The 20,987-nt window shown below is 35.6% G+C and overlaps 5 protein-coding genes and 1 long non-coding RNA gene across 7 annotated transcripts; 2 read left to right on the top strand and 4 right to left on the bottom strand.

Moving 5' to 3' along the window:
- Position 1: 1 nt before the first annotated feature.
- LOC141724921 (metalloendoproteinase 2-MMP-like) lies at positions 2–940 on the bottom strand. Its single transcript, XM_074527221.1, has one exon. The coding sequence runs from the start codon at positions 938–940 to the stop codon at positions 2–4; it is 939 nt and encodes a 312-aa protein (XP_074383322.1).
- A 3,332-nt stretch (positions 941–4,272) lies between these two features.
- On the top strand, positions 4,273–12,815 carry LOC141661796 (pentatricopeptide repeat-containing protein At1g10910, chloroplastic). 2 transcript variants are annotated; one of them, XM_074468801.1, is made up of 12 exons: positions 4,273–4,586; positions 5,660–5,744; positions 6,142–6,405; positions 6,629–6,931; positions 8,841–8,945; positions 9,268–9,367; positions 9,937–10,256; positions 11,061–11,237; positions 11,313–11,441; positions 11,629–11,882; positions 12,155–12,287; positions 12,391–12,815. In XM_074468801.1, the coding sequence occupies exons 1-10, from the start codon at positions 4,372–4,374 to the stop codon at positions 11,857–11,859; spliced, it is 1,929 nt and encodes a 642-aa protein (XP_074324902.1). In that variant the 5' UTR covers positions 4,273–4,371; the 3' UTR covers positions 11,860–11,882; positions 12,155–12,287; positions 12,391–12,815. The 2 variants fall into 2 exon arrangements, with proteins under 2 accessions (XP_074324902.1, XP_074324901.1); XM_074468800.1 differs by having other exon boundaries at positions 12,041–12,287.
- A 1,099-nt stretch (positions 12,816–13,914) lies between these two features.
- On the bottom strand, positions 13,915–15,833 carry LOC141661395 (exopolygalacturonase-like). The gene is made up of 5 exons (XM_074468398.1): positions 15,575–15,833; positions 15,186–15,479; positions 14,807–15,096; positions 14,482–14,710; positions 13,915–14,387 (listed from the first exon to the last, which is right to left on the bottom strand). Exons 1-5 carry the CDS (start codon positions 15,800–15,802, stop codon positions 14,154–14,156), a joined length of 1,275 nt encoding a protein of 424 aa, XP_074324499.1. The 5' UTR covers positions 15,803–15,833; the 3' UTR covers positions 13,915–14,153.
- Positions 15,834–16,309: 476 nt separating this feature from the next.
- Positions 16,310–18,108, bottom strand: LOC141661794 (protein SRG1-like). The gene is made up of 2 exons (XM_074468798.1): positions 17,472–18,108; positions 16,310–17,085 (listed from the first exon to the last, which is right to left on the bottom strand). Exons 1-2 carry the CDS (start codon positions 18,008–18,010, stop codon positions 16,512–16,514), a joined length of 1,113 nt encoding a protein of 370 aa, XP_074324899.1. The 5' UTR covers positions 18,011–18,108; the 3' UTR covers positions 16,310–16,511.
- Positions 18,109–18,502: 394 nt separating this feature from the next.
- On the bottom strand, positions 18,503–20,980 carry LOC141661793 (uncharacterized). The gene is made up of 2 exons (XR_012550136.1): positions 20,723–20,980; positions 18,503–18,841 (listed from the first exon to the last, which is right to left on the bottom strand). It is a non-coding gene; the product is annotated as an uncharacterized LOC141661793 (long non-coding RNA).
- Positions 19,448–20,364, top strand: LOC141661792 (uncharacterized). Its single transcript, XM_074468797.1, has one exon. The coding sequence runs from the start codon at positions 19,521–19,523 to the stop codon at positions 20,184–20,186; it is 666 nt and encodes a 221-aa protein (XP_074324898.1). The 5' UTR covers positions 19,448–19,520; the 3' UTR covers positions 20,187–20,364.
- Positions 20,981–20,987: the final 7 nt, after the last annotated feature.

Below are 20,987 nucleotides of genomic sequence, written 5' to 3'. Positions count from 1 at the left end.
TTCAAACATTAGCATACAATTCCATGATTCCTTGAACATCATCACCGCACAAATCTTTGGTCACTCCATCTGTCACCGACGGGTACATAACCGCGTCTTGCACCGAGCTATGCTGCAGCCCCAGGAGATGGCCGATCTCATGTAATGCCACCGTTTCCATGTCAATATGCCCGGGATTTGGACCGATAGACCACGGCTCGTCTTCATCGAGATGAAAGGTACCAGCAGTTGGCGGGGAAGCATGAGCCAGGACTCCGTAAGGCCCGTCAAAAGGAGAGCCATCCCCGTGATCACCGCTATAAAAGCCGATCATTATATCTGGAACCTCAACAGAAGGTACTGCATCTTGAACATTAACAAATGTAAACTGCGTGACGCCAGCCCATTTGTCGAAAGCTCCCGAGATCACCGTCATAGCATCATCAGGCGTTCCGGGAGCAAACTTATAGGTAAGATTGCTCTTATCAGTAGGCCATTTTGGCGAACCACTAAAAAACTGATAATGCAGAACGGTATGCAACGATTTGACATCGTGCATATCGTTCCTTGCAGCTCGCATTCTGCTACGGCCATTGATTATATCAGGCACACCGCACCGAGGCAGCATCATGTTTTCAACAGTCTTGGCATCCAAAACACCAGTGGACATGATACGATAATTATGCTGGTACAATTTAATCGCGGACTCAAGAGTATCATCGAAGTGATCATTATCTTCTTTGTCGGGCTGAGGATTCTGAGTATGATCGTTGTCTATGTAACCGAATTTTTTGAGATATTGTTTGAGCTCGCTGACGCCTTCAACTACATCGCCTTTCTGAGAACCTTGTAAATCTTTAAGAAACCCGAATGGCGACGAATGTGCTGCAGAACAGAGTAACGGAAGAAGAAAGAAAATGCAGGACAGTGAAGATTGCTTAAGGCTTAATGTAGCAGACATGGTGAAGTTGTTGCTTGGTTTGTGTTGTGTAATGAATTGAAGGCTTAGTTGTTTCATGCTAACACTCCTATTTATATACCGACATCTCAGGAGATTATGTTTTTTTAATTAATTCAATAATCTAGCTCATTTAGCAACCAAAACAAGATTAGTTAACAAGACAAGATTAATAATGATTTTAGGGCTTGTTTTCAAAATTGGCGGGTAACAAAATGTGACCCCCGGCTAGTTTAAAATATGTGTGCTGATCCACAGCCCCGATAGACATGAAAGTTTCGTAGCCACCAAATTTATAATTGGTGGCTACGGAATTTTTATAGGGGCTGTGGATCAGCCCTTAGAAAATAATTTAAGATCATTGCTAAATATCGTTTATCATTTGATTCGCAAATGATTCTCGATGCATATATTGGTGGACAGGGGCGGATTTAGGGGTGGCTGGGGTTGGCTCCAGCCCCGGTGAATTTCTATAATGGCAAAATTTTATATATAATATGATATTATATGATGTTTCAGTCCCATTAATTTTATTCTTTTAACCCCGGTCAATCTTTTGATAATCTAGAAAATCACTAAATAAACAAGTAGGTACTGATTGTGTTGATATATCATGTGTTTAAACTTCCTTAAAAAATAATTATTTTAATGTTAATTATATATATATATATATATATATATTACTCAAGATTAAAAATGGCCTATTAGTATTTTTTTATAGGAAATCGAAAATTTAGCTCCACTCAATAAATTATTTAAACATCTACTTTAACTTTTCAACATGTAAATTTATATATAAAAAATCAAAAAAACTGTTATAACTAAAATTTATGTATAATTTTATTTTTATAATGATGAAAAAAAATTAAGAGTTAATTTTTCATTCAGCCCCAGACAATTAAAAATCATGGGTCCGCACCAGTTGGTGGATGCGGAACTTTTATAGGGGACTGTGGATCAGCTCCCTTAAAATACAATTTAAGATCATTGCTAAATATCGTTCATCATTTGATTCGCAAATGATTCTCGGTGCATATATTTTTAATTGAGGGAACACACTTAATATAATATATTTGTGCTACATATAGAAACATATGGGAATTTCATTATACCATGTATCTGCAGAATTAGTCGGGATCATTAAACCCAGACAAGAACTATATACGAAATACATGTGAGTGCATACCAAATTAGTGTTAAATATTTTTCGTGTGCCCGGCCATTTTTATATTAAAATAAATACAACAACTTGTTGAAGCAGATTTTCGGCACTTAAGAGCTTGTACTCCATGTTTATTTAGAGGAGTAGGATCCTCTCAAAGTTGCATACGTATCATTCTTATATACAAATCAAATATATATAGTTTTTTTTAAAAAATGTTTCTTTCGCTTATTCATCTAAAAAGAGTATACGATTATGTTCATTCAGTCTGAAACCTTAAGGTTTTAGATGAACTGTTTACTTAATATGATATCAGAATTCGGTTTAGGAAGAAACTCAGGTTATGTTTATTTGGATCTTCCTCTGAAAACTTAAGGTTTTAGATGAACTGTTTACTTAATATGATATCATAATTCGGTTTAGGGAGAAACTCGGGTTATGTTCATTCAGATCTTCCTCTAAATCTTAAGGTTTTAGATGAATTGTTTACTTAATATGATATCATAATTCGGTTTAGCGAGAAACTCGGGTTCGAGTCCTCTCACCCAAGTTTATTTAATTTAAATATTTGTTGCTGATATTGGTAGCGAAAAGTATCGTACGATTAAGTGAAAGTATTAAAAAGTATAATATTCTGTTCAGGTCTTCAATGTACGGTGTTTACATTAACTCTAGGGTTCATTATTCAACCAAAGAACTAAATTATATATAAGTAGATTTTGTATTCAATAATCAAAAGAAGTTAATGGAAAATCTAGTTCATCAACTTGTGCATGTATAATACTAATTACTAGCAAGTAGAAAGCCTAGTTTTCAAAAAGCTATCTACATAATATCCGTTGTAAACGTTTAATTTGTGATGGGTAAAAAATGTTAAAAAAAAAGGCAGTCGCCGAAATAAAAATGAATTATTGGGATAGTTGCAAGCATGCATTCATATTAGCAGTTAACATTCATGTCAAAAAAAGAGAACTAATCCAAGTTCAAATCTGTGTGACGGTTAATATACATTGGCATGCATAAAATGATGAATATAATTATGATTACACCGCAACTTACTTGATTTTTTCAACACTACTAGCTAGCTAGAGATTAGTCAATTGGCAACATGTAATAATGCTTAGCTTTTCAATTTAGATTGTGATGGTCGTGTTGAAAATGTATTGACTTTGACGACGCTGGCAGCACCCAGAAGTCCGTTCACAAGTTGGAGCTAGTGGTGGTGGAACCGGGAGCGGCCTGCGTTGCCTTCCGTTCCCGGTGACTTTGACTGACTTTCGAGAATTAATAATAAAACTAGTGCATGCATAATTTGATTTAATTGGATAATTGGTATATAGGTTGAAATCTCTGTTATAAAAATCGGCCAAAAATATTTGTTTGATTTGACCGATTTCCGATAAATCGCCGATAATCCTCCGATTTTTTGAAAATCGTCCGATAAATAGTAAATCGGTACCTCAACCGAATAGTCCCGATTTCCGAAATCTGTAACACTGGTTGAAACTGAATCACTGCTGATATGTGCAGGTTGGAATTTTTTATTTTTTATTTTTATAAATCACACGCATTTCTCAGGAGTCTAAGGGTCTGTTTGGTATTGCTGTTGCAGACAGCTATAACAGTTTTTTTTGCGGAAAAACTGTTGTTTGGTAAATTATAAAAACTGCTGTCTGAAAAACGTTTTTGGTCTAAAAGGTGCGGTTATCAAAAACATGTCTCCATGCTTTTGATAAAAGTTGTTTTCAGCTTTTGCAGAAATTAGCTATTAGTTTCACTATCAAACCTTCTCAAAAATATTATTTTTATATATTATATCTCAAAATATACATAAATTAAAAAAAATTACCAGACATTCATCTAATTTTCGTGACACTTTTTCTCACAGCACATCAGTTTTCAACACTACTCCTAAACAGTCGTGATCTCTACTAAGGGCACACGAGTTCAGTCATTACAGCAAACGCATATATCATAAGTCTAAGCAGTGATCTCTAGTAAGGGGACACGAGTTCAACTATTGCAACAATGCTCCTGTTGGATGATAAAGTTTCAAGCGTCATGCATGCCTCAATGGGCCAATGGTGCTGCCTTTAACTTGGATACTGGACTCATTGGCAGTAGCTCCTGCTAAAGCCCAATTGAATATTAAGTTAATATTAACTATTTATTTTTTAACTTATCTAGAAAAAAAAGATTGAACAAGACAATGAGTTCAAGGATGTCTGATACTTACAGTCACAACTCGCGGTGATACATACAAACAGACACAATGGATATATTATCATCATCGTCATGTGTGTTTGGTAATAGATTTCAACCCATAATTCTGACACACCCACCACTCAGTTTCATCCCATATGTTTCTTCAACAACTTCAGCTGCTGTTCCCACTGATTCTCACACTAATGTTTCATTCAAAACAAGACAAAATGATGCTATTCTTGATATTCAACATTCTTCTCATCTGGGTTCTGCTCTTGTAAGGTATTTTTCATTAATTTATGTGTGAGCATTTGTATGTTTCTACTGCTTGTTAGGTGTTTGATATTTGGTGTAAGCTAGTATTTAATCTTGTTTGGTGTTTATGTTGCCCTATAATGTGTTTATCTTGACAAAAAGAACTTCTTTTTTGATGAAATTTAATTGGTTAATGGCGATGATCATGAATTTGGAGGCTAAAATTTAATGAGGGTTTATTCATTTATCGGATACATATGAATAAAGTTGTAGTGTTATTGCTTATGTTGTGTATGACATGTTAACAACTCTAGTTAACTTAAATTTATCTGGAATGATGAGTGCAAAGGGAGAGTAATAGAGTATTTTTCACCTTTTTTTCCAAAAAACTTTAGAACTTGGCAGACGTTTAAACTTTTAATGCTTTATGTAGTTATGTTCCTTATCATGTGTTTGACTTCATTGTTCTATAGTTCAATTGACGGCTGACCGTTGTCATTAATTTGGAGATTCGTACATAAAACTTTGGTATCCTATGTTCAAGATTTAGCATATGTTAGAATAATATAAGATCCTGGAAAGGGTCATTCTCTAACACCTCGAGATTTTAGAGTAATTGGTTCCTTAACATGGTATCAGAGCTTAGGCTGGCAGAGAACTGCTGGCAGAGAACTCAGGTTCGATCCCTGCCACCCCCATCCTTTCGAGTGAGAGGAAGTGTTAGAATAATATTAACAACATATATTTATGTTTAAATTTTCTATTAATTCTAACTTGTAATATTTTGTTATTAAAGTAATTATTGTGCCATACCCAACTATATGTGTGACAAAAAAAAACTATATGTTAAAAAGTATGGTTTTCACATGGGAAAATCTGTTTTGCTTTCTTTATTTGCTAATATACCCCCTTTGCTTCCAACCTCAGTTTTAGAACATAATTGTAATTAGAAGCAGATATGTTATTGAGAAATCCAATTAACTACATTTAACTGAAAGGGTGTAAACTTGACATTAATGTAGCATATAATGTAGCAGATATTCTTAGAATCAAATACCTACTAACATGAACCATTATATATCAAAAATTTTGTTTCACAGGTCAGGAGGAATTTTGAGGGTTGAGGACTTGAATACTATTTTGCGTCGTTTTGGGCAGTCACAAAAACTGAAGGAGCTTTCTGAGGTCCAGATCTTGAAAATTGCTTTACTTAGAATAGTAGTACAATTAAACCTCTTTAAAGTAATAGGGTTGAGACTGAGAAAAAAATATATTATTTTAGCGAGTTTATAAGTTATCGGGAGTAATATTACACTGTGTCCATTATGCTGGGACCGGAGAAAAATATTATTTTATGTAGGTGTAATACTAATGCTACGAAAAGACGACAAAAAAAAGACATGGCTACCATGTCTACTAAACAAGGTTCTAAACGTCAGAAATCGGTTCAACTTGGTTTAGTTCCGGGAAAATGAGTACTCAAAAAATGGAGAGTACTAGGAGAACTAATTGAATATATTTTGGTAATTTTTACTCAAATATTGAATTTAACAGAGTCATATACTGAATGTGACTATTGCAGCTTTTTGCTTGGATGCACCGTACCGGGAAGATCAGTTTTGCTTCATATAGCAGTTACATTAAGCATATGGGGAAGAGTCTTAGTCCTGTTAAGGCATTAGAAATATATGATAGCATAAAAGATGAATCGACAAGGAATCACGTCTCAGTCTGTAATTCAGTTCTTAGTTGTCTGGTCAGAAGTGGTAAATATGACAGCAGTTTCAAACTATTTCATCAGATGAAGCGAAATGGTCTAGACCCGGATATTGTTACATATAGTACGGTATGTATTCTATTTGTCTGTGCCATGTATATCAGCCTGGATGTTATGCACAATTTAAAATCATACTTACTTTTTCATTTACTTATGTCCCTTTAGACAATTTTTGTGTCAAATTGACCAACCTTTAAGTTTGATTACAAACTTATTGATATATAGTTCGAAGTTTTAAATACTAGGTGGTGACAGGTTACAAAATGTAGTTTCTTATTTTTGTAAAGTTTAGTTACTTGCAGGATGCTCCAAGATTCGAAATGGCTACTCCAAGGCTTTGGATCTAGTTCAGGAGCTCAAGTATAATGGACTGATCATGGACAGTGTCACCTATGGGATACTTCTTAATGTATGTGCTTCAAATAATCAGTGTGAAGAAGCAGAGAAATATTTTAAGAAGATGAAGGATGAAGGTCATACTCCTAACATTTTCCATTATGGCTCTTTGATCAACGCGTACTCAGCGAAAGGAAATTTTAAAAAGGCAGATGAGTTGATTGTAAACATGAAAGATGCGGGGCTGGTACCAAATAAGGTTCGTTTTTATGTTCCCCTTGTCAATAAAAGTGATAGTAATTCAGGCAGGCAGGCTGCCAATTCATATCCCACTTCAGATTGCCAACTGCAACATAACTAAGGATATAACTTGTGTTACAGCACAGCAGAAAGTCATTTTTTTAACGACCTAAATACTGTTTAATATTGTTATCTGCATACTTCCTTTCTTTTCTTTTCATGGATGGATAGTTGTTGCTATATTTTTTTGTTGGACTTTAGATACCAGTACCTGCCTTGTGACTGTAATTCTCTAAGGTTCAAAGAGATACTAGTAAGGACATTCCTAGACTTGCTTGGAAATAATGTGCAGGAAAAAATAGGGGTGTGAAGCTATTAATTTGATTGGGACTACATTACTAACACATCAAGTTTAGAATGGGTAGAGTTTTTAATATCCGATCCCATGTTTCTTCTCTTTTAACATGACGTGCGGCTATGACGCCATTTTGGTTATTCTTCCCCTTCAACATATATGTCGTATGTCGTTTAATGCTTCTTATTTGTGATAATTACATTAGGTCTAACCTATGGCTTTTATGTTGTGTTTTCTTCTGGTTTTCTCAGGTTGGTGGTCTAATCCTTAGTCCTTTCCGAGGTTTTTTGAAATCATTAATAAATAATTGTTTCTTAATAGCATCTTGTACTAACTGCGGTGATATTTTTCTTGTTAATAAATCATTGGTTTATTGAATAGAAACATTTTGGTTCAAGTTACTTTTTTACGTATCACACCACTCTTTACTATTGAAGATATTACGAAGTTGATTAGATATTATTTTGAATTTGTTTAAAATATCTATATTGTTATCTACTAGTTAGTAGGATAAGTAGAAGTTTGTTAAGATATTTGGTTATGTTAGTTTTTCACTAATCTTAGTTAGCCTATATAAAGGCTCATTACTTGAATTATTAGATATGGAATAAATATGCAGATTTTTTTTTGTATTTTATCAATTATCTCCATTTTCTTTTACTCTCTCTGCCATTAGAAACCAACAAATGGTATCTGCTAGGTTTGATTTGGAAAACTAGGCATTACTAACAAGTTGCTCATGGGTCAACAAACAAAGAATGAAAAAGCTTCTGGTGGTAAAGATTCTGACGGTGATAATCAAGGTCCTAAAGACGGTGATAATAAAGGTCCTAAAGAAGAACATTAAAGGGGTCCTAGAAAATACGAAAAATATATGCACGACAGAGACGTGTATCATGATAACCATGAGAAGGAAACCAGGACAAACATAGTCATGGAAGAAATTCTATTTTAGTATCATGGGTGAGAAGTGCACCATGGACATGGAGAGAAGTGATTTATACTTCAAATATATCTTGAATATTGTAGGTTGGTGAAAAATGCTGAATGAAATATGTGAGAAGTGCACCTATAGGAAATTTGTGGAGAGAAGCGCTCCTAAAAGAAATTTGTGTAGAGAAGTGCTCCTGGCAAAATTGGTGGCAGTGATGATGGGAAGTACATCATTGGTCAATTAAATTTAGAACTTTGAATTAAGAGGGAGTGTTGAAGATAATTCGAAGTTGACTAGATATTATTTTAATATAGTTTTAAATTATCTATATTGTTATCTAGTAGTTAATAGGATAAATAGAAGTTTGTTAGGATGATTGATAATGTTAGTTTTTCACTAATCTTTGTTAGCCTATATAATGGCTTGTTACTTGAATTATTATAAATGGAGTAAATATGCAGGATTTTATCTGTATTTCAACAATGATCTTCCATTTTCCTTTACTTTCTTTTTCATTAAAAAACCAACATGTACCTTCCCTTCTCCTAACCTAGTGCAAGTATGTTATGTGGGCATAACTCTTGTGTGTTAAGCATCAGTCCTAATGATTGATTTATACCATGTGGTTATCCTTTGCAGGTCATATTGACTAGTTTACTGAAGGTTTATGTTAAAGGAGGTTTGTTTGACAAAGCAAGAGAACTGCTAAATGATCTAGAGGCTTTGGGGCATGCTCAAAATGAGGTACACATTGTGCAGTTGTCCTTTACACAACCTGCTCATAAAGGGTTTTCAACCTTATTTACAAAATTTACAATATTCTTGAACCCAAATAACCAAATCCATGTCTTGCTATAGTACATATTGTACTAAAACAGTATGTAACTCGTAGAGCTGTTTATAATGGTGTGAACATTATAGAATAGTATTAAAACAGTTTTTCCTTATTCAGTCACCTTCTTTTTAAAAAACAGTCGCCTTATAAAACAGTATTCGTGCATAAATATATCTCATTGATATTTTATATAGAAGAGCTGTATGGCTTATCAATGCAATTTCATTGTAGATTCCTTATTGTATACTGATGGATGGCCTAGCGAAGTCTGGACAGATACAAGAAGCAAAATCAGTATTTGATGAGATGAATGAAAAAAATGTGAAAAGTGGTATGGCTTCTGAATTATATGATAGCTGAATACTCTACATCCTCGATATAAATACCAACATGAACATAGGTCGTAGAAAACAAAACTTTGTTTTCTATTGCCCAAACTTATACTTTATAGCTTCCGTTACATCTACCTGTATTATGTAATTGGATGGAATCAACTGCATTACATGTGACTGTATTATATAATCAGCTGCATTACATGTACCTGTATTATATAATTGGATGGAATCAGCTCCTCAGCTACTTATCCCTCACTCCCTTTAGATTATAATATGGCAGCACTTGGGTTACAGTTCAGTACATCTTATATATTTATTAGCCTTCACTATAATGTATCACTATCCCATATCACCTAGAACTTGAGGGACCAAGACCCTCTCTCTAGGGTGAGGCACCTTGCAATTTTAATTTACCATCAACACACTTATATAAATTTTAGAGCATGTCTATATTTGTTTATACTTCTCGAATCATCTTTCCTTTTTGCTTTAAGAAATAGAGATTGTTGCTTATTTGTGTAGAAACAAAATGTCAAGATTCTAACTTTGCTGGAAAAATCTCTAGATGGCTACTCCTATAGCATTATGATTTCTGCATTTTGTCGCTCTGGGCTCCTTGAAGAAGCAAAGGAACTAGTTTGTCAGGTTGAGGCCAAATATAAAAGCTATGATGTGATCATGCTGAACACAATGCTATGTGCCTACTGCAGAGTAGGTGAAATGGAAAATGTAATGAAAATGTTGAAGAGAATGGACGAATTAGCAATAACTCCTGATTGGAATACTTTCCACATTCTGATCAAATATTTCTGTAAAGAGAAGATATATATGCTTGCTTATCAAACATTGGAAGACATGCACAGGAAAGGACACCAACCAGAAGAGGTATTATACTCTTTCCGCAACATTATTAACTTTCCATGTTACCAGTATCACGTGTTTATTATTATTTTTTGCATGCACATAATCATGAACATACCTGTGGTTAAGGTTAATTGCTATATTCTAAAGAAACAAGTACAATTAATTCTTTCATATTCCGTACTTCACTAAATTAGCCATCTAGGTCAACCAGAGTTTCATTTAACCCTGTTATCAGGGTTAATTAAGAAAGTCAACGAACACAAGTCTTAAATTTACCACACAACAAAAACACGTTTCACACTCACTAGACTCGCAAAGAGTATTTGTGTTCCGAGAACTAATTATATTGGCTGCTGTCCGATTTCATACTTTGTCTTCCTATCCGTGTTCTGTCCTTGTCAGTTTAATAATGAAGAGCTAGAGCTAATGACTATCCTTGCAGCTAATGTTGGTTATTGGTATCGGGGAGACAGAAAAGTGCAAGTGACATCTAATAGTAGGTTCTTATATTTATCATTTCTTCTAAGATATAACGAGCTTGGCCTGTACATTAAACAGCCTTAAGCTTTTAAGGGAGTGAAATTTTAATGTAATAATTGAACGCAAATTTAGACAAAGACATTCACAGCCTATTTGGAAAAGAACTCCAGGGCAACTAACATGTAGCCTTACTGTTCTCTGCCTGTACGTAAGTCGAAATGCCACAACATTTCAGTCTTATGGAGATGTCATTAAATGATCTAAAATCCATTGAAATATTGAAAACAGAGGTATCTTTCTGGCTCTGTTCAGGATGAATTGAGTAAGAGAGGTTCTTATTTGCAGGAACTCTGTTCTTCCTTAATTTTTCATCTCGGCAGAACAGGAGCACATTCGCAAGCTTTTTCTATATACAATATGTTGAGATATGGAAAGAGGACAATGTGCAAAACCCTGCATGAGAAAATTCTTCACATTCTTATGGATGGAAAACTTCTAAAAGATGCATATGTGGTAGTAAAGGTATGCTTAATATATTTCCGGTGGAAGCGGTATGTGTTTGTTTCAAGTTTGTTACTCTTATTATTATATGTGCAGGACAATGCAAAGTCGATTCCAAGACCGACTATAAAGAAATTTGCAGCATCCTTCCTTAAATTGGGTAATATAAACTTAATTAATGATGTGATGAAGTCTATCCACAGTTCTGGCTACAAGATTGATCAGGTAATGTTAATATGTACTGATTCTAAATTAAACATGCAACCTACTAAAAGGTTATATAAGTGGTCTGGTAGTGGAGCATGGATGCTATACACTTTGGGTTCAGAGGAATTAAACAGTGAAATTCCCGTAGTTATGTTGCTTTTCTAAAAAGAGACTAGCATTATGTGTACAATGCTCCCTATTGCAGGGTTTATTTGAGATGGCCATATCACGGTATATTGACCAACCTGAAAAGAAGGATCTTCTTCTCCAGTTGCTACAATGGATGCCTGGCCAAGGTTATGTTGTTGATTCCTCAACAAGAAACTTGCTCCTCAGAAACTCAAAACTTTTTGGGGCCCAGCAGATTGCTGAGACATTGTCCAAACAGCATATATTTTCAAAAGCTCCAAGGTCTGATGAAATGAAGGACAAATAATTATGAAGAATGAAACATATTAGGTATATAAACTTAATTTGCTCATTAATGCATTAGATTATGCTTGTTGAGAATATACTTTCCCGTGTCACAATTATATTGATAGAAACACTTGGGTTCGTATCCATAGCCCTGCTGCCCAGGGATTCTAATTGGATGTTTTGGCATTGTCTTGGAGCAGATATATAATCAATTTGACAGTGTTGCGATGCATCCTCCATCTACATTCATAAGTTTATTTACATAACTCTACAAAGATGTTCCTAACAGTGAAAGCTTCCAATTTGTATGAAAGGGTCAGTGCTGGAGTCCTTGTATACAGTTAACTTGGACGGATGATAGTTTGTTTGGTGCAACATGTTCTGCACTTCAGCTCGAGCATTTAGGTATCATCTTATCAGAGTCGGATGACAATGTGATGTTAATAGGTATGCAGCTTGGACGAATGATCCTTTATTATATTATTTTCTCCCTTTTAATATCTTCAATTTCTAGGGAGCTCATTAATCTTTTTTCTGTGATGAATCTAAGGCTCAAAAGACCAAGTAAGATCAGAGAGGGAACCCCTGAGGTGGATTAGCATGGCTACTTTGAAGATATCATGCCCAATTGTCTGTAATAGTTGAGTTAGATACACAGGTTCTTAATTCTTTTCAAACTGTCCGCCATTTAGATATATTATAACATTGGTGCTGCATCACCATTTAAGACCCTTCATATGTACCGATGTCTGCTTAGATGCTTCAAGAGGCTTCCAAATTCTGCTTTTAGGTGTAGATTATGAAAAGACAAGGTAGATGGCCTGACATCCCGATCTTCATGTTGGATGGGGGGTTAACGTTGGAGTTCAACTTTAAAAGGATACAGCAAATTGTAGAGTTTAATGTGCTTTGTATGCCAGTACAGTGTAGTTTAAATTTCTTTACAGTGTGTTCAGTGTTTTGAATGTACAAAAATTTGTTCTAAAGAGGGGTTTAAAATACCAATTACCACATGAACTAAGAGTTTTTTTATTACCGTTAAAAAAGAGCTTTTTTGGATGACTAATGAATAGTTCCTAATAAGTTTGAAAAACTAAAGTTCGATTGACGAGAGAAAGGAAAGTGTAATTTCTGTACCAAATAATTGACTAAGAGGTAGAATAAGATGTACGTAGTCTTATCGAAAACGAAAATGTTAGTTTTCAGAATGTGCATACATATATGTCACCCGTAAAAAGTAATAATAAAAAGGAGATTGTCCCCGACAATGGCTTGTCACGGAGCCGTCTTAGCCGTTGGATCAACCATTCAACGGTTGTGATATAAAAAATAGTTACAGGACCACATACTCCGCGGTCCAGATAAATTATTTTTTTCCCTATTCAAGGACTGCGGACATTATCTATGGTTGACTCCAGTAGCCGATTTCAAGTTGGGATCGGAGACAATATCAAAAAGGTAATTTCTCCGGATTACAGGACACGTCCTTGCGCTTATCCCTCGAAAAAAAATGTTAAATGAAAGGAATTCTTGACCTGGGAAATCAGATGGCGTGAGTTGGTATAAAACATAAAAGTTACCTACTCCTTTTAGTTAGTTGCACTTGCACCTCCCTGGAAGACGGAAGTTAACTTTCTATACGGCTATCAAACAATTTCTCCCTGTGGAAGTTAACTTAATGGAGGGGCTTTTGTTTGGAGGATAGGAGCTGGACAAGAGCAAGTTCTTGGAGGCAGCGAGGGTGCTGCTGCAAGGACGACAAGTCTGATCAAGGTTGGTAAAAGATTGTTTTCATGCTGGTGTTTAGAAGATTTGCTGTTATATTAGGACGTCTTCAGTTATAAGTCATGTTTGTGTGTCAAGGAACCAGTTACTCCGAAACCTTATAGAGAATGATCTTTTACTGGATCTTATATTATTCTAACATTTTGTCAACTATAATACCATGTCAAGTAACCAGCTCATCTAAAACCTTAAGGTTATAGGTTATAGAGAATGACCATTTCCGGGATCTTATATTATTCTAACATTATGTCAACTATAATATGCAAACATATGCCTATAACATGGATGCTTAACAAAACAATTGGTATTATAAACCTTTTGGGATCAAAATTCGATTGAAATTTATCGTGAAACCTAATAGCTATATTACATATAACGATTTTTCTGAATCTGCATTACATCTCATGTAAAAACATTATCACATATGTGATCATTTCCGAAACATAACAAAAAAGGGCCTTATTGATATGCCGTTGTTCCCTCCTCCTTGCAGAAGACTGGTGTTATTGGTAGCAGTCGTTTTATAGTTTACGATTTGCAAGGTGGAAGGGAGGTTCCGGTGAATGTGGCTTTAGCATTTTCACAAACTGTACGAAGTTCTTTGTCGACTGTATCATTTCCGCTGTAGGTGAGTGAAACGCCATCCAGAGTGACTCCCTCGCAGGGAGCCCCGCTACTGCAATTCAACGATATTGCGTTATTTGACGTTGTGGTGCCCTTTATATTCTTGTAAGTTACTCCGTTAATCTTCACTTTTGAAACCTGTCAGAATTCAAATACTCCGCGAATTATTATACAACACAAATAGCTATCTAGCTGGTTTACTTGGTAGATTGATGGATTAGTGTGTTCGTACCCCTGCTGTTTGTGTTGCGGAGCCCATGTTATAATTCTGATCGATGACGATGGGAGCCCATACGTCTTTACAGGTGATGTCGGAGAAGGTGATGTTGGCTGCTTGTAACACCGGTGAGTTGTGGAACGATTTAATCCGTACACCGAATAGGGTGCCGGTCAATGTTACATTATTTACTATAACGTTTCTAACATCTTTCTCATCTGGAAATCTACCAAGACTGCCAATACTGCAATATCACATTGAATCAGAACAACTGATAAGTTAAAAAATGTACGTATTTCTGACTTATAAGCCACTTATAAGTGACATGGCCATAAACTACCTGATTCCATGTCCAGGACCGCAGTGAATGTTTTTAACGGTCAAATCTGTGGTGGCGTCGCCAATTGAAATGCAATCATCACCTGTCTGTATGTTACAGTTAGTTATGCTCGAACCTTTAGATCTGGCAATATGAATACCGTCGGTGTTTAGGGTATCCCCTCCACAAGTAATACTCAAACCGTCAATCTTGAAGTTGTCACTCTCAACTATCTTAATATTGAATCCCTTGGCGTTTACAAATTTAACTCCTGTTATGCAAGAGTTAGGGCATTGATCCACTGCCAAAGACTGCACGAAACATTTAGGAGGCGAATTAGCGCCTGTCTGTCTGTATAATTTACGAAGACTAGTAGAGGGGGAAGGGCTTAAGTACGTACATCTGGAAGATTTTTGCCGCCAGATTTTTTCCTTTGCGCCTGAGCAGCTTCGCCATTGCCATCGATAGTACCTCCACCCGAGATTTGAAAAGGCGCTAGATAGAAATGGATCTGATTGCCCTGAGGATAGGATGCAGAATCTGGCTTTGCCTTCAATGTACCCTGAAGATCGATTATTACAGGCTGTCCCGTGCAGGGGCCTTTAAATTCGAGCAATCCAGCCAGAAATATCCCTGTTGGTATCAAAATTTTTGATCCTGAATGGCAAGCGTCAGTCCAGGCCTTCATTATCACCTGACAAATCAAATCCGAAAAATTATCAGTCATCACTTGATTTCTTTTTTTCTTCCTAATGAAAAAATTATACATTGTCAGGAACTAATACTCACTTCAGTATTGTCGAAAGATCCATCTCCCTTCGCCCCCACCTTCGTGATATCAATTACGCCACCAGAAGCAGGAGCAGCACCACCACCAGAAGAAGCTTGTTGTCCAAGGCCACGACGATCGTATTTCATACTAGCAAATGTATCATCATGATCATCAGTAACAGCATTTGCCACAACTGAGATGACCAAAACTAAACCTAAGACAACGAATGTTTTCATGTTAGCCATTGTAAACAATTTAAACTTTAAGTTGCAATTACAATAAGCTTCACTTAACTAGCCTTTTATAGGCAAGGGAACTAATAAGAGTTTGAATGTCTAAAATTAGTGAAGGCTCTATTAACACGTACAACCTTTCCTTAATTTCAGGTAGTTTTGTAATGCATACTCAAAACTTGGTCTGAAAAACATTTGATTTCCGGCCTTAACGGGGAATTGTTTTGCCCGATCAGTTTGTTCACCCTTTTACTCTCAAACTTGTAAATTCATATATTATAGGGGCTAACGGAGATGCGTGCCCCCACAGAATAAAAAATTAGCAGTTTGTTTTATAAAGAGCCGAGCCCCACTAAAAAAGTTTAAGTGCCCTATAATGCTAGTAAATCTTTCATAATTTGAGTTATATCTAGTTTTATTTATAGTTTTATGATCATAAATTGAAGATTAAATAGTTAAAATACTAATTTTTAGTACTTAAATATTAAAAAAATCGAAAAATCTAGTGAAAGTGACTAAAAAAATTTGAATTTGCACAACTGGCCGTAAAAATTTGAATTTGAATTTGAATCTAGTGAATTCTTGTACATGATGCCCCACAGAAGTTCGGCTCTGGATCCGCCACCGAGGATGAGAATGTACTTTAGAAAATGTAGTCAATGTCTACAGCATCATCAGTTGATCAAACAATGCATCAGGTGATGAAACAAATAACATTATACTACACGACCTTGGCATACATGATGGCCTCTTTATCAACTGTTGGGCTAACTTTATAATAGTGCTCCACATACTCCTTCACACTCACCTTCCTGTACATTCCATCACTTGAATTCTCATCCTGCATTGGTTCAATCTCAGCATCCGGTGGCGGATTATAAAATACCGCCACTGAAAACCGCTCACTGCCTGTACTAGTAATGGCGCGATGCCACGAGCTAGTCAGCCTTCCATTGCTCATAATTTCCATCAAATCTCCAATGTTCACTAGTAGCATATCCCCTGGCCATATTGGTGATACCCATTTTTGATCTTTCAGCACTTGAAGCCCATTCTCGGCACCGAATTGGATCAAGAGGCTTAGGCCACTGGCATCAGAATGTGGAGTTAGACCGACTGCTAGGTCCGGTCTAGGACAGGGCGGATAGTAATTTGTTCTGATTTTCAGCTCACTTCTTTCAGGCTCAAAGTTTTTCAAGAAAGCATTTTTATCCAAAGACAGAGCCTCTGCCATTGCTTGGAGCAAATCATCTAAAATGATTCTTGTTTCCGCGGCATATTTAACCATTACTTCCCTGCAAGTTCTTTAGCTCGTTAAGAATATCGTATAAATAACTTATGTTCTGTTTGGTATTACTGTTAAAAATTGTTATGCTGTTAGAAAAAGTGGTGTTGAAAAAAGTGCTGCTGTAAAAATCAGATAACTGTTTGATAATTTTTTTGATATGTATATGTTTTGATGCAAAAAATTAAAAATAATAATGATTTTGTTAAGGTTTGATGGTGAAATCATCTGCTGAAAAACAGTTTTTTCTAAAAACATGGGAAACTTGCTTTCTGTAACAGCAGCCCCGGCAGTAACAGAAATACCCAACACACACTTATAAGTGAAAAAATCTGTAAATCGGACTTATAAGTGACAACCAAATAGGCGTAATCAAGCATAAACGAATAAACGTACCTGAAGTTGTGTGGTTTCTTAGGCCATACATGAAGATTCCCATCATCAACCGGAAACGCAACCATAGACATCCGATCAATCCAATCCAACGCTTGATTCTCAGACCTGACAAAATTTCTCCCATATCCCATATTATCAGTACTCATATATGATCCAACACTGTTTTTCTTTTCTTCAAAAGACAGGCCAAAAAAGCCTCTGACAACATCCTTAACACTGTCCAAAACTGAATCATGCACCCCATGATTTGAAACCAAAAACATTCCCCACTCTTTAGCTGCACCTGCTACCTTCCCTAGCTCTTCGTTTCGACTCGGACTCGACTCGTTTCGCAGTTTCAGGAGGTCTATAGTAGGAAGGCTAACATGAGCAGTGACAGAACATTTTTGTTGGCCCTGTGGCAAACTTATGAACCTCTCTGGCAAGTTGGTGATTCCTTTGCGTGCAAGTTCTTGAACTACTGGGATTTTAGTGGTTTGTAGTACACCGTTTTGGTCTGTGTATTTAGCTTCATGGAAAAAATCTCCATGATTCTGCATGATTTAACTGAGAAATGTTGAATTATACAACTTTATCTTGAGTGTTTCTTGATGTGGATGAGAAACACAGAGTTTTACTCCCTACCAACCTTTGTCATGTTTTGACTTTTATGTCAGCTTCCTTTTGACTTTTCATACAAAAAAAGATTAAATTTTTATTTAATAAAAAAAAATTGAAATTGAAATTAATTAGAATCATCGTTTTTATGTATCTTGAAATACGTAATAAAAATCAAACAGACTTGTATTTTTGGTACGGATGAAATATTTTATTGAAAATGTTTCCAAAAAATTATATTATTAAACATTATGTTTTTTTGTCAGGTATTAAACAGTAAATCTGATTCACTCAGAAATGTACATTTTTAATTTTCTATATTCAATTAAAATATTATGTGGGGGAGAACTAATATTTTGAGAAGGATGGAGCACCCTCTTGACGTGGACTTCTGAAAAACCAAAAAATAATTTATCATGAAAGGATATATAATGTAAAGGGTCCTCATTCCGAACAATCGGGGTTCGATATATATAATGGAAAGGGTCCTGATTCCGAACAATCGGGGTTAGATATACCTTATCTAATATACTGCTCCTGAATCCTTAAATCCATATTATAAGAGTACAGATTCAAGAAAATATTTTTTTTGATTTCCGCGGATATTTCCTGTGGATAGAGTTTCTCGCATATATTTTCTGCCGAAACTCCGAAAATAAATAATCCTCCTTGAATCTGGGTATTTAAAATAGAGAGCCGACATCTGTAAATTGTTGTGTTAGATAGCACCCGATTGTCAGGGAACATGACAAATATATCATGCTAATCCATTTCTGCAAAACAAAACAAAAAAAGATTTTAAAAAAAAGGGAGATTAGGTGAGTGATATATGACTTGGTGTCCAACAACCCTCCATGTTTGATGATATTTTTCAAAATTCATATAAGATGATCGTCTCCCTTGTTTGGGTTGATAATGATGATTTTGAAATGTAATATCTGCAACACAAACCTTAATAACACCACATTGCAAGTTCTCAACTCACACAGATCTATTCTGGTAACCTGATCCTGATGTTTGGGCAACTCATAGCTATGTGACTATCTGTCATTTTAAGTACCACTTCTCCCTCTAATTATATAATCAATGCATGTATACATGACATCTCAACTCCTTTTTTCCCTGAATCAATCTTCATCAGTTTGCATCTTCAAATTACCATCATCAGTTCTTGATTATGATTTCATCTAATCATGCTTTGCTTGCTTTTATGTCATATCAAGTGCTCACTTTTACTTGTTTCTTGGACAAAAGTAGTTGAGATATCCACTTCTTTTACATAGCCTCTCCTCAATCTCCTGTATTCACCAACCCTACAAAATTGTATAGTATAAAATTTGCATAATTTATATATCATCCCTCTAACTTTTGAAGTATAAGCAAAGAAAACTCAACCTACTGCTCCTTACTTATCCATCACCCTCATCATTCTGATTTCAACACTTGCACCCTATGGAAACAATGCAAACACCTTCGACAGATTACCACTCCAATGTCGATACGTCCCGGCCTTTTTCATCTGTCAAAGAAGCCGTGGCCGTGTTTGGAGAACGCTTTCTTACGCCAGCAGTTTACTCTCCGAAGCCCTTCTCTTTTCCTAAGCAAGAGAGCTCTAATTCCTCTTCATGGAATTTTTTTACACCGACTCCTTCTCCTACTTATTCCCATGCATCGAAACAGACTGCATGGAAAGATGCAGATACTACACTTGCGGAAACGATAAAGAAACTGGAGAGTGAGCTTGAAGAGACAAAGGAGGAAGTGAAGTTGTTGAAAGAAAGGGAGACGGAGAATGAGGTGGCTCTGGCTTCTTTGAATGCAGAGCTTCACAAGAACATGTCGAAAATTGCACAAGCTGAGGCAGACGTGGCTCATAAGGCTGCAGAGTCGACAGATGTGATTGGGAAGATGGAGAGTTCACCGAGTCTGAGTCAGATTCTTAATTTTACTCAAGAAGAAAAAGATGAGTTATTTGGAGGGAGAAAGAAACAGAGGAAGAGTGTGAGGAAACAGAAGCCTATTATTCCTCTAGTAGGAGATTTGTTTTGGAGGAAAAAAAGATCATCAACTACTCTTCTTAATCCTATTTACTCATCTCCTAATGTTCATTGGAATTAAGAAAGTGTAATATCTATCTTAACAATCAAGACATCAAAGCAGTATTCAGCAGCTGGTATGATTATTAAGAGGAGTTCAACAAGTGTTCTGTTTTATTTTATTTTCTGCTAATTTTGAACAAGTGTTTTTAGTTTGGTGTGATTTCTGATGTTGGTTAATTAGATTCAATTTACCTATATGTGTGAAGAATTGTATTTTCTTTAAAGAATTTGGGTTCAAGTTAAGCTGTTAATTGTCAGGATCTTCAAGTATATTATCAGGAATAAACATAGAATATAACAAATTTTGAAAGGTGAAGATTAGAATCACTTGTGTAATATCAAGATGTAACATTTCATAAATAGATTAATATTTAATACTCGTTTATAAAAGGAAATGTGTTTTTTTGGTTAATAAAAGTTAAGAAATTACATGAATTTTTTATATCCCAACTGCAAGTAAAACCCAACCACCAATTTCATAGACAGCAATAGCATACACTTGTTTATACGTCTAGAAAGGAAAATGCTGAAACAATTCACTAGTCAGATTCTTACCTTTCACTTCAAGAACTACTACTAATTTGCTGCATATTGTAGACGACGTCGGGCAGCAGACTGTTCTTTCACTACGTAAACTATGGAGACCAGCTACCGGCCAAGAGGCTGTTGCTAAGATCACTTCTGGCTCCAACTTCAACAATTTGTTTATTTTTGTTTCATCTGTGCTCCAACCTAAGTCTGTCCATGCAAAGCACGGCGAAGATAAACCCCAGAACCAAACTGTGAATTGAAATTCTTATAAATTCATAACGTATTGTCT

This window comes from Apium graveolens, chromosome 5 (genome assembly GCF_009905375.1).
Source record: "Apium graveolens cultivar Ventura chromosome 5, ASM990537v1, whole genome shotgun sequence".
In the NCBI taxonomy this organism is placed as follows: Eukaryota; Viridiplantae; Streptophyta; class Magnoliopsida; order Apiales; family Apiaceae; genus Apium; species Apium graveolens.
This window is presented reverse-complemented; position numbering and strand designations above follow the sequence as displayed.